The sequence below is a fragment of the Venturia canescens genome, chromosome 11 (assembly GCF_019457755.1).
Source record: "Venturia canescens isolate UGA chromosome 11, ASM1945775v1, whole genome shotgun sequence".
In the NCBI taxonomy this organism is placed as follows: Eukaryota; Metazoa; Arthropoda; class Insecta; order Hymenoptera; family Ichneumonidae; genus Venturia; species Venturia canescens.
Window position 1 is genome coordinate 2,130,310 of NC_057431.1, and position 13,896 is coordinate 2,144,205.

Consider the following 13,896-nt stretch of genomic DNA (forward strand, 5'->3'; position numbering starts at 1 on the left):
GAAATAATAAAATCTGCATCACCCAAAAACACACGGATCACAGACTACATTTACGCGGCCGCTTTTATACCGGTTTAATTCACTAAAAGACCGGTTTTCTTAATATTATGACACTACATCACTATTTTTACTAAAATAATAAATATTATGCACTCTACTAAACAACAAACATTTTTTAAAATTGAATTTAGACCGCACTTTATTATGTCGAAACTACGTTTGTTCATGATGCTATCAAAAACTGACAGGACGAAGTCTGAGCGTGGTTACGTTCATAGTGTACCTCTGTAAACCTAGCAGAGCAAAGTCCCGAAAATGAATTTACTGTAGACCAGAATTAAGTGCTTTTTATGTGCTAATTATGTGCTACAATTAAAATTTTTGTGCTATTTTTTTTTTTTGAGAAAATTGATAATCAAAGTGCTCGGCTAGCTTATCAATAAGCTAGCAGAGCAACGGTTATTTTTGGGATATCCGTAACTGTAATGGCGTATTATTTATGTGCTTTTTATGTGCTTTTCGAATATTATAATTTTCAACCCCTAAGTATTATATTTTTTGGAAATGCCACCCTTATGGGCGTTTAGCTACGCACGAATCGAACTATGACTATTTTTGCATTATCTTCAATTTAAATGGCAGCTTATTTAAGTGCTATTTATGTGCTCTGAGAATGATGCAAGTTTGAAGCCCCGAATTGTGTATTTTTTGAAGAAACTACCCCTGTAGGCCTCCAGCTACCCTCGAATCAAATTGACAATTCCTGTGGTATCTCCAATTTGGAGAATGACGAATTTAAGTGCAATTTATGTGCTCTGAGAATGATGCAAGTCTGAAGCCCCGAATTGTGTATTTTTTGAAAATACCGCCCCTGTAGGCCTCCAGCTACCCTCGAATCGAATTGACAATTCTTGTGGTATCTCCAATTTGGAGAATGACGAATTTAAGTGCTATTTATGTGCTCTGAGAATGATGCAAGTTTGAACCCCCGAATAGTGTATTTTTTGAAAATACCACCCCTGTAGGCCTCCAGCTACCCTCGAATCGAATTGACAATTCTTGTGGTATCTCCAATTTGGAGAATGACGAATTCAAGTGCTATTTATGTGCTCTGAGAATGATGCAAGTCTGAAGCCCCGAATTGTGTATTTTTCGAAAATACCGCCCCTGTAGGCCTCCAGCTACCCTCGAATCGAATTGACAATTCTTGTGGTATCTCCAATTTGGAGAATGACGAATTCAAGTGCTATTTATGTGCTCTGAGAATGATGCAAGTCTGAAGCCCCGAATTGTGTATTTTTCGAAAATACCGCCCCTGTAGGGCTCCAGCTACCCTCGAATCGAATTGACAATTCTTGTGGTATCTCCAATTTGGAGAATGACGAATTTAAGTGCTATTTATGTGCTCTGAGAATGATGCAAGTTTGAACCCCCGAATAGTGTATTTTTGAAAATACCACCCCTGTAGGCCTCCAGCTACCCTCGAATCGAATTGACAATTCTTGTGGTATCTCCAATTTGGAGAATGACGAATTTAAGTGCAATTTATGTGCTCTGAGAATGATGCAAGTCTGAAGGCCCGAATTGTGTATTTTTTGAAAATACCGCCCCTGTAGGCCTCCAGCTACCCTCGAATCGAATTGACAATTCTTGTGGTATCTCCAATTTGGAGAATGACGAATTTAAGTGCTATTTATGTGCTCTGAGAATGATGCAAGTTTGAACCCCCGAATAGTGTATTTTTTGAAAATACCACCCCTGTAGGCCTCCAGCTACCCTCGAATCGAATTGACAATTCTTGTGGTATCTCCAATTTGGAGAATGACGAATTTAAGTGCTATTTATGTGCTCTGAGAATGATGCAAGTCTGAAGTCCCGAATTGTGTATTTTTTGAAAATACCGCCCCTGTAGGCCTCCAGCTACCCTCGAATCGAATTGACAATTCTTGTGGTATCTCCAATTTGGAGAACGACGAATTTAAGTGCTATTTATGTGCTCTGAGAATGATGCAAGTCTGAAGTCCCGAATTGTGTATTTTTTGAAAATACCGCCCCTGTAGGCCTCCAGCTACCCTCGAATCGAATTGACAATTCTTGTGGTATCTCCAATTTGGAGAATGACGAATTTTAGTGCTATTTAAGTTCTCTGAGACTACACTATTCGGGGGTTCAAACTTGCATCATTCTCAGAGCACATAAATAGCACTTAAATTCGTCATTCTCCAAATTGGAGATACCACAAGAATTGTCAATTCGATTCGAGGGTAGCTGGAGGCCTACAGGGGCGGTATTTTCAAAAAATACACAATTCGGGGCTTCAGACTTGCATCATTCTCAGAGCACATAAATTGCACTTAAATTCGTCATTCTCCAAATTGGAGATACCACAAGAATTGTCAATTCGATTCGAGGGTAGCTGGAGGCCTACAGGGGTGGTATTTTCAAAAAATACACTATTCGGGGGTTCAAACTTGCATCATTCTCAGAGCACATAAATAGCACTTAAATTCGTCATTCTCCAAATTGGAGATACCACAAGAATTGTCAATTCGATTCGAGGGTAGCTGGAGGCCTACAGGGGCGGTATTTTCAAAAAATACACAATTCGGGCCTTCAGACTTGCATCATTCTCAGAGCACATAAATTGCACTTAAATTCGTCATTCTCCAAATTGGAGATACCACAAGAATTGTCAATTCGATTCGAGGGTAGCTGGAGGCCTACAGGGGTGGTATTTTCAAAAATACACTATTCGGGGGTTCAAACTTGCATCATTCTCAGAGCACATAAATAGCACTTAAATTCGTCATTCTCCAAATTGGAGATACCACAAGAATTGTCAATTCGATTCGAGGGTAGCTGGAGCCCTACAGGGGCGGTATTTTCGAAAAATACACAATTCGGGGCTTCAGACTTGCATCATTCTCAGAGCACATAAATAGCACTTGAATTCGTCATTCTCCAAATTGGAGATACCACAAGAATTGTCAATTCGATTCGAGGGTAGCTGGAGGCCTACAGGGGCGGTATTTTCGAAAAATACACAATTCGGGGCTTCAGACTTGCATCATTCTCAGAGCACATAAATAGCACTTGAATTCGTCATTCTCCAAATTGGAGATACCACAAGAATTGTCAATTCGATTCGAGGGTAGCTGGAGGCCTACAGGGGTGGTATTTTCAAAAAATACACTATTCGGGGGTTCAAACTTGCATCATTCTCAGAGCACATAAATAGCACTTAAATTCGTCATTCTCCAAATTGGAGATACCACAAGAATTGTCAATTCGATTCGAGGGTAGCTGGAGGCCTACAGGGGCGGTATTTTCAAAAAATACACAATTCGGGGCTTCAGACTTGCATCATTCTCAGAGCACATAAATTGCACTTAAATTCGTCATTCTCCAAATTGGAGATACCACAGGAATTGTCAATTTGATTCGAGGGTAGCTGGAGGCCTACAGGGGTAGTTTCTTCAAAAAATACACAATTCGGGGCTTCAAACTTGCATCATTCTCAGAGCACATAAATAGCACTTAAATAAGCTGCCATTTAAATTGAAGATAATGCAAAAATAGTCATAGTTCGATTCGTGCGTAGCTAAACGCCCATAAGGGTGGCATTTCCAAAAAATATAATACTTAGGGGTTGAAAATTATAATATTCGAAAAGCACATAAAAAGCACATAAATAATACGCCATTACAGTTACGGATATCCCAAAAACCCTTGCTCTGCTAGCTTATTGATAAGCTAGCCGAGCACTTTGATTATCAATTTTCTCAAAAAAAAAAAATAGCACAAAAATTTTAATTGTAGCACATAATTAGCACATAAAAAGCACTTAATTCTGGTCTACAGTAAATTCATTTTCGGGACTTTGCTCTGCTAGGTTTACAGAGGTGTAGTAAACCGTGGAGGATACACTGCTCAGAGGCCTGCCAATTTAGCCAACGGGACCCCCAACATGATGTACGTTTATCAAGAGACTCGGCAGAGTCTCGGGACAAGTACATTGACAGCCCTGTCGTCTGCTGGCCCGAGGCTCTCGCCGAGACTATATTATCTCTGAATAAAACGATTCGCGGTGGTGGGGGTAAAATCGACATGTCATTTTCTTGAATTGCGAAGCTCAGGAGTTATGTCGCAATTTGAAAATTGAACTTTCAGCTAATGAAGAAATTCTCTTTCGATTGCGCCCAAAATCAGCATGATCGGTGGCGTAATTGCTGAGAAAAAACTTTGCACGGGCTCAAGATTATGCAAAAAGTACCAACACAATTACGCAGCTGACGTATCCGTATATGGGTTCAGACCGATACATACAAGGGCTTCTTGATGCCCATCATAACCAATCACCGGTAAGAATCTATCCGTCTCGACCAATCGCCGATGAGAAAGTTTCTGATAGTCCTCAATGTTTTCTTTTATACCGTCTGTTATCGTCTGTTATGTTATTATAAAGTGATTGCGATCGTAGCCTCGTGGATCAACGGTGCAAGATTTGCAAATTTCGTTTAAATAAATAAAACATTATTGGAAATAGCAGTGGATATAATCAATTTTATTTTTTTCATAAAAAAAGTTTCAATAAGTTTCGAGCCCAATTCACGACAATAATATCTATAATAAATAAAACCTCAAAAGTGGATTAATTGATCTCATACAGTGTACTGAGAGTGAGTAAAATGTTGAGAAGTGAAAACGTGAATAATGTGTGTCGTGAAAATTAAGAATTATCTGTTCTACTTCGATATCGTAATATGTACATAGATAGCAAATTTGCGAGATTTCGCGTCATGTTGACGTTTGAGGTTATGACCGTCGGAGTGCTGTTGCGTGCAGAGTGTAGAAAAATAAAAGTGGTTATTGAAAAGTGGAAGGAATCGATATTATTAATGACGTGACTAATTAGTGTTGAATAATAATAATAATAACAATGAGAAAAAAAACGTTCGTTCATTATAACCTCTAAAACGTTCTTTCCAAACAGAAATTCTATGTTGTGTAATTACATTAAAGAAAGAGGTGGATGGTTGTGTGTAAACGAATTCAAATAAATTTTAAAAAACTTTGGTCAAGTAATTCAATGTATTGTTGTCATAATTTCTTTCATTTAGTTTGGCTCTGTTCACCGGTCCCTTTTTTCCACCTCCTTAGCTTACAGTGTATTGTCATACCAATTTCTATTTGTTCTCCAGACAATACGAGAGATATTCATATTTCTATTTTTTTTATATTAATTTCAACAAGATAATTTGAAATATTTATAACAAAAAGCCTTCATAATTGCTTGTTCATACACCCAAGTTTTGAAAAATCTTTGAGCCATGTAATAATGTATAGATATTGTGACGTAACACTCGAACCCCAACCTAACCTCCAAAAACATCGCGACGCGGCGCGATGTTTTGACCGAGCGCGTACAACGACCGGGGAGCCGCGTCACTGCTGGCCGGCAGCGGCCGTACTGGAGGGCAATACAAAGGCCCGATACAAGCGGCGGAGCGCGACACTAGCGGCGCCGCGTATTAAAAACTTGAACTGTTATATTTTTTTGTTTTGTTAATTAAAATTCAACGCGATTTCATAAAATATTGTAACTAGACTCAAATGAAGCGGAAAATTATAACGGATCGAAGGAAAATAATAAAAAGATAATTTCTTTTAAAAAATTGGTATCAATTCAAATAAAACAAGACGCGTGTTTATGACGCATGCGCGGGTGGAGCGTTGATGGGCTATAGGACGCGTACGTGACTTTTAGCAATTGTAATTATTCGAATCATATTAAAACAACTAACAATGTTAAAAAATGAAGAAAATTAAATAATAACGGATCAAATTGAAGTTTTTGTTGTTGAAAATCGCAATAAGCTGAAATTCATAAAAAGCGGTAGTCCGCGCATCGTATGTTAGCCCGCTCGACCAACGGGCGAGCGTGAATCATGGCAACGGGCCAATCAGAGAAGGCGTTAGAAATGGATGCGCAGAACCGATCCGAAAACCGAAAATTCGGCGTTTGATAATTTTATGGTGGGGACACGGGTATAAGAAGCGCTGCGCGACTCATTCGGGAGGCAGTCCTTCCTCAAAATTCTGACTCGGAACAAAAAGGCTGACCTCAAACATTCTGATTTTGGCAAGCAACCCAACCTATTATCCTAAATTTTTCCTGGATGCCTGGAATCTCGGAGCGATTCGGCGACGTTTCAATCCCAGAGTCCAGGGTCCGCACCTAACCTCTAAACTTTCCAAATTTCCGTTGCACGGGATCTCGGAGCGATTCGGTGACGTTTCAATCCCAGAGCCCGTGGACGGTAAATAACCTAACCTTGCAGATGCTCAGGATCTCGGAGCGATTCGGTGACGTTTCAATCCCAGAGCCTGGGGTTTGTTCCTTAACTTAACCAATTTTTATTTCTTTTTGCTTGCTATAATCAGGGATGATTTTTCTTGTAAATTTGTAAATTCTGTAAAATTCTCTTTTTAAATTCAAGGTTGAAATAAATCGAGTCCGAGTCAAACAAACCCGAAATTTCTGTAAAGTTTGTAAATCTTGTAAATTTTAAATAATTAATAAGGCCGCGGTACGAATTAGAGGTTATATCGCGTCAAACCTATAATAATTTCTTTTATTGTATAAAATCAAAACGCTTTTGAATTTTCGAAACTTTCTTCTTTTTTATAAGCGAAAAATGCGTAAATTAAAAATTGTTCAAATTCGAAACGGCGAGTGAAACAAAATTTCTCCCAATCAGCGAGCGCGATCGCGAATATTTCACGACAACAAATCAAAAACGAATTTATCCTGTGAAATCAATCAAAATTGAATAAATCGGAATTGTTAAATTTTTCAAAATCAAAATTCCGCGTTCTCACGTTTCTTTCATACCTGCTCCTTTTAAAATTAAGGTAGCTCGAACCGACGCGTGGCGGCGTTCAGGCCAGGTCGGCAAGAGCGTTTCGTTACAATATATTCACTTGAGTTGTTACATGATAAATTTGGAAATTTATTTCAATAAGTCATTGGGTGCTTAATTTTCATGTTATCAAAATTTGTATCTTCGAAATGCAATGAACACCTCTAAAGTTCGACAAAGTGATGAAGCGACATGTATATTGAATATTTCCAGACCATGTTTGCGATTGGCATTGTGGGTTGAAAAATTCATGTCTGTAAGTCTACACCTGATCATTTTTGGATGTGATCAAATATTTTGTCTGCGGATAACCATGGAGACATACAAAATTACAGCATTTTGCTTGCTTTAACATGCATCGTATCTGTCACTTTTTTTTGAATGTGTCATAATAAGTTTCAAAAATGTGGTTCATGTAATTTTGAAGTGTTTTTCCCTATAGCACCAAAGTCTGTATAACTGGTACGTAGCAAGTACCTATGAACTTTGATATTTCTGTGAAATAGCAGGTATGCCAATCTTTTAGCTTTTTGGTTCCGACTGGAATATATTAACGAAGATATTCATTACTAAAGTCTTCACCTACTTATTTCTGAATAGATCTGAAATTACTGTCTTCAGAAACTAATGCACAGATACATGAAACACCTTTGATTTCTGTTCTCTTTCAATTGCGCTGTCTTTTTTCTTTTTAACTATGGCTCTGCTCTTTCCGATCCTTGTTTTGACTCCATCGGTTTGCAGCGGATCGATGCATATTATTAATTGGTTGCCTAATATGTGTCCTATGATTTTCTACTATTTCTTCATGCTGATTGTGGTAACGTGATTCAAAAGGTTTCCAATTATGATCATCAATCGCACATTTTGTACAACAGATTCTCAAAACAGTTTCTGGTCTTGATATAAGTGTAGTTATTCTTTTTCCACCTGGTCTGTCGAGTAATAAATTTTGAAACTTGTTCCAAAAAGTCTTGGGATGCTTTTTTTGCTGATAATATGAAAATTTGAATCGTCGGAATGCGGTAGGCAAACACAAATATTGACAACAATACTTATGAAATGACGTGTATGTTGAGTATTCCTATTCTGCAAACTGCAAATGTGGAATATTGGTGAAAACATTCATTACGATAAGTGTACAGTTGCTCAGTTTTCGATGCGACTAAGTATAATACCTGCCAACATCATGGAAACCTACAGAATTTCTGAATGTTATGTGCGCTATGTGATTTTAATGTAACATCATGACTTCTAACAACTTTCCACTCTAATACTATAGATTTGGATCATTGAAATACAGCAAAAATCTGCAAACTATAAAATTTATATACTGTGCCATTCATTTTATTTTTTGACTCCCACCGTAACATAAATATGAAGTGAAAAATTCATTACAAAAGTCTTCAGTTGCTCATTTATGCTTTGAAATTTGATTTGAAATTGCTGTTTCCCAAACTCATTGCGCAGATACATTGAATTGCAGCAGATAGCTGCGAACTTTAAAATTTCTGTGGATAAATATATGTGCTAAGTATCACCTCCTATCTTTAATTATGGTAATATTGAGTATTCCTACTCCGCAAACTGCAAATGTGGAATTATTGGTGAAAACATTCATTACGATATGTCTACAGTTGCTCAGTTTTGGATGCGATTGAGTATAATGCCTGCCAACATCATGGAAACCTACAGAATTTCTAAATGTTATGTGCACTATGTCATTTTAATGTAACATCATGACTTTGAACAACTTTTCTCTATAATACTATAGATTTGGATTATTGAAATACAGCAAAAATCTGCGAATTATAAAATTGATATACTGTGTCACTCATTTTACTTTTTAAAACTAACTGTAACATATATATGAAGTAAACACTCATCACAGAAGTCTTCAGTTGCTCATTTATGGATAGATTTTAAATTGCTGTCTTCAAAATTTATTGCGCAGATACATTGAATCGCAGCAGATACCTGCGAACTCTGAAATTTCTGTGCATAAATATGTGTGTTAAGTATCACCCCCTATCTTTGATTATGAGAATGAGTAATAGAACTTGGTTTAGTAAGTTTTAAAGTATTTCTTTTTAAATACTATTGAAGTTTGTATTACTGCGGTATGAAGCGAATACCTCCAAACTTTCATATTTTTGTGTCGCAGCATGTGTGCCAATCATTTAAATTCTTTACTCCAACCGTAACATGTAATCTCAAAAATTCATCACAAACGTCTTCAGCTTCTCTAAATTCCTAAATTTTCTGTTTTCTATTTTATTCTGAGATTTTATATTTCTAAATTCATTTTTAAATTCTCCTGAAATTGTTTTTCTCCAAAACCAATGCGCAGGTACCTTAAACGTCTTTGAATTCGGTTGCTCTGTTGAATTAAGTACGCTCAATTTTTTTTGCTTCTTTGAGTTCTGACATAATAAATGTTTCCGGGTGCCTTTTTTCTGCAACTATCAAACTGGATAATTGGATCTCTGCGGCCACTTGCAAACTTTGGAAATATATTTCATCGGGGACACGTTTTGAATGACACGAAAATGTCTAGATTCAGAATGCAAAAGCAACATTTAAAAAGGGCCAATTCTGTTGGATATGTTGTGTCTTGAATTTGATGTATCTTTCCTCTTTTCCTTTCTTTTTCCTAACGTTATCAGCCGAAAATCATATCTCGGCCCGCAACACGCATTGCTCCATGCTCTTGAGTTCCCAATGGACGAAACATATTAGAAGACAAGGAGAAAAATCACAAAAGTCCAAGACTAAACCTCTATCGAAATATTTTCAGTACAATTTCGACGAAAAATAGGTCTTTTTTCGCGAAAACCAACGTTATACGCCGAAAATTATAAACAATTCATAGAAATTTAAACTAAAATCTTACAGTCATCTGAACATAAATAAGGATCTTTTGAGAAAAAAGACGTGATATCAAACCATAAACTTCCCCTAGGGAAAAAAAAGGTTGGGACAAGTACATTGATGGTCCCTCGTTTGCTGATAATTCCACCCATAAAAAAAACTTAAAAAAAATTTTTTTTTAATTGTAAAAAAAATTATTTCATAAAAAAAATTATTTTTATATATTTTTTAAAGTGTCAAAAGAATCAAATAACAAGTAAAAAATAATAAACCGAAAAATCGCCCTTGAAATCATTTTGGAAACCGATGCCTCATTCTTCTTATTTGATTCGAACAGCTAAATCAACTGAAAAAAACTCCATCTAATTTACGTGCGGCATTAAAATTTATTATATTAATTCGAGGCCAAGTATTTTCTAATGAATTGAAAAAAGTTACCATTTGAATTACGTGCAGCATTAAAATTTATGATATCAATCGGTGGACAAGTATTTTATTAGTAAATCCAAATTTTGACATTATTAAATTCTTCTAAGAAGCTTTTAAATCCAAAAAAATCACATGAAAGCTAGTCATTTCTCACTCTATGGTGGCAGAGACTTATAAGAAAATCGGTTCTTCTCAGACTTTCAGGATCCTCTGGTATTATTCACAAAATTCGACGTCGATTGGATCGATACAAATTATGTTTAAATATGTGTTAAAAGTACTTGTCCGGCCCATCACTATTCATTCAATAAAGAATCAATCATAAAAAAACGAAATGGCACGGCAGAATCTCGTTAAAAGTTTGTTGAAATTTAATGTTCTTAATATTAGTATAGGTTAGTTCTTATTCCGAATGGAACTCGTTCGCTGGAAGAATAAGTGGGAAGTAAAAATTGCCGTCATCGAATGTAAACTGCAGAGTTATTTTGGAAGCTTGAACATATACATTATGTACAATTTTTTTCATTTATCGATGCACAATAATATCCCTTCTATATTGCAGAATAATTTGTTTCCGTTTTTTATTAAATTAGTGCAATTAAGTAAAAATTACTTGAAGATAATTCTCTCAATTCCTTCTGCATGAATACTTGTGATCCATCAGTTCTAGACAAGTCCTGACTTTTATTTGGATAAACAATTTAAACGGAAAGTGATGGGCCGGACAAGTACTTTTAACACATATTTAAACATAATTTGTATCGATCCAATCGACGTCGAATTTTGTGAATAATACCAGAGGATCCTGAAAGTCTGAGAAGAATCGATTTTCTTATAAGTCTCTGCCACCATAGAGTGAGAAATGACTAGCTTTCATGTGATTTTTTTGGATTTAAAAGCTTCTTAGAAGAATTTAATAATGTCAAAATTTGGATTTACTAATAAAATACTTGTCCACCGATTGATATCATAAATTTTAATGCTGCACGTAATTCAAATGGTAACTTTTTTCAATTCATTAGAAAATACTTGGCCTCGAATTAATATAATAAATTTTAATGCCGCACGTAAATTAGATGGAGTTTTTTTCAGTTGATTTAGCTGTTCGAATCAAATAAGAAGAATGAGGCATCGGTTTCCAAAATGATTTCAAGGGCGATTTTTCGGTTTATTATTTTTTACTTGTTATTTGATTCTTTTGACACTTTAAAAAATATATAATAATAATTTTTTTTATGAAATAATTTTTTTTACAATTAAAAAAAAATTTTTTTTAAGTTTTTTTTATGGGTGGTGTCTGGTTTTCGTAATACTGTATGACACCACATACCACTATTTTTAATAAAATAAATACATATTTAACCTATTTACCACTTTATTAGATGAAAAATATTTTTTTGTCACCCCGCACTTCGTAATGTCGAAAATCCGTTTGTTATAACATCAATAACTGACGGCTGACTGATGGCCTTGTATATATATTCATAAACTGTATTCCGCTGGAACGGTACAGCAAGTGTCCTGACCAATCACAACTCATTATTTCTGTAGCCGGAATCCCGGGACCCGAGCTTCCATAGAAATGGGTCATAGCTGGCATCAAGAGGCCTTTGATGGTGTTCTGTACAGACACAGTAAATCCATAGATGTGTTAGTAACTTTTGCATAATCTTCAGCCCGTGCAAAGTTTTTTCTCAGCAATTACACCACCGATCGTATTGATTTTGGGCGCAATCGAAAGAGAATTTCTTAATTAGCTGAAAGTTCAATTTTTAAATTGCGACATAACTCCTGAGCTTCGCAATTCAAGAAAATGACATGTCAATTTTACCCCCACCACCGAAATTTACTTTATTCAGAGATAATATAGTCTCTGCGGGAGCCTCGGGCCAGCAGACGACAGGGCTGTCAATGTACTTGTCCCGAGACTCTACCGAGTCTCTTGATGATATTATAATTTAATTGAGGCATCAAAAGATGCGGTAGCAGTTTTTTTTGTGTATTTGTATTTGTATTTGTATGTATACAAGTAAAGTAGCTCCTCAAATTTCGATTAATATTAAGTTGAATCGAATATGTACGAGTGCGGTAGGGCTCGCGCTAGCTTTTCTTTCACACGTTTATTTATTTTTTTCTATTTAAAGAAGTTCAAGCGATATCTACATAGGGTACCGATATGTGTGAAAAATTTGGAGAGATTCCACCGTCTGGTTATCGAGATATCCATTGTTAAAAATGACAGGTTAAACATGGGCTCTTATATGGAAACTCAAAGAATTGCGAACTTGAACAATAAATATCTCAATTTCGAGACGATAAATCGTCGGCATATTCCGCCAGATATTTAATACTGTTATCAGCTGTCTGTTTAGAACATTTTATTGTGCAAAGTTGGAAAAAACTTTTCCACAACATACGCTTGAATGTCTTTAAAACTTGGCGTCGAGCCGCTACCGCGTGTCGATCTAATATTTTTTGATTAATCTTAATTATTCAAATCAAAATAATTAATTGGTGCCTTGACCGGTATTTTGTTTATAGGAGAAAAAATGAATCATACCATGATTGACCATGCCGGCGTCGAAAAAACAAATGCTGAAATGCCGAAAACATCGAACAACGACGCAACAAAGGATCCTCTACAAGCGAAACTTCCCAGTGAGTATAAGCGTTTTTTATAATGTCGATTAACCTCTAGAGTACCGGAAAGCCGATATATTGGCTCACCCTGTAATAACAACTTTGTTTATAATTAATTGATAATACCATGATACTAGACACCAATTTGAGCACTTTTCAATGGCGATTTGAACTCAAAATCCGGCCGTCTGGAGATTAATCTTTTTTATTTCTTTTTATTTTTTTGTCTTTTCTAATCGAAACAATAATGGCCCTTTTTTTCTTTTACAGACGAAGATAACGACGATGCGATGACGATCGACGATGGCGAAATAAATAACGACGTAACCAATACCACCGATCAATTCAAGAGCCTCACGTTGGTACAGACCGACCCTTCAGTACCGTCGACGTCTGAATCGCCAGCAGACCCAGAGCAGCCGATATCAAGATTCGGAAGTAAGAAAAAAAAATATCTATAAATATCACGATAGATTGTTAAAAAAATAAATATCACGATAGATCGTTAACAAAATAGAAAATTAAAAAATGTAATTTTTGTCAACAGAACGACATCGAGGAAATCGAGCGGGACGACGGGTTCAAGAACAGCGACGAATTACTTTCTTAGCCCACATGGTACTGGCTATGGGCAACAAACAATTTCGATCCCCAGTACGAAGAAATCGGCGAGGTGGTCACAGAGACGACAATGGCCAACAAACTTCATAATATTTCATCGTATCAATTTATTGTTTCTCGTTTAATTTCAAATACAAATGTTTCTTAAATTCTAAACTCTATTTTCGTTATATAATAAAATATTAAAATACTGAGTTTATGTGAAGTTATAATTGTTTCTCAATTCTCAATTCTAATACAAATGTTTCTCACGTTCTAAATTCTATCTATTTTCATTATAAGTTTTCATAAAAAAATGTGAACTAAATTTCATTTTGGTTATGAAATGTGATAAAGCGAAAATACACATGTTTCTTAAGTTCTGAACTTTAGTTTCGTTATAATTCTCCATTACAAAATGTGAACTCAACTT

General features: G+C 35.9%; 1 protein-coding gene across 1 annotated transcript; it reads left to right on the forward strand.

The window, feature by feature from the left end:
- Window positions 1-12,784: 12,784 nt before the first annotated feature.
- On the forward strand, window positions 12,785-13,610 carry LOC122418318 (uncharacterized). Its single transcript, XM_043432456.1, has 3 exons — window positions 12,785-12,881; window positions 13,134-13,301; window positions 13,411-13,610. Exons 1-3 carry the CDS (start codon window positions 12,785-12,787, stop codon window positions 13,572-13,574), a joined length of 429 nt encoding a protein of 142 aa, XP_043288391.1. The 3' UTR covers window positions 13,575-13,610.
- The last annotated feature ends 286 nt before the right edge of the window (window positions 13,611-13,896 follow it).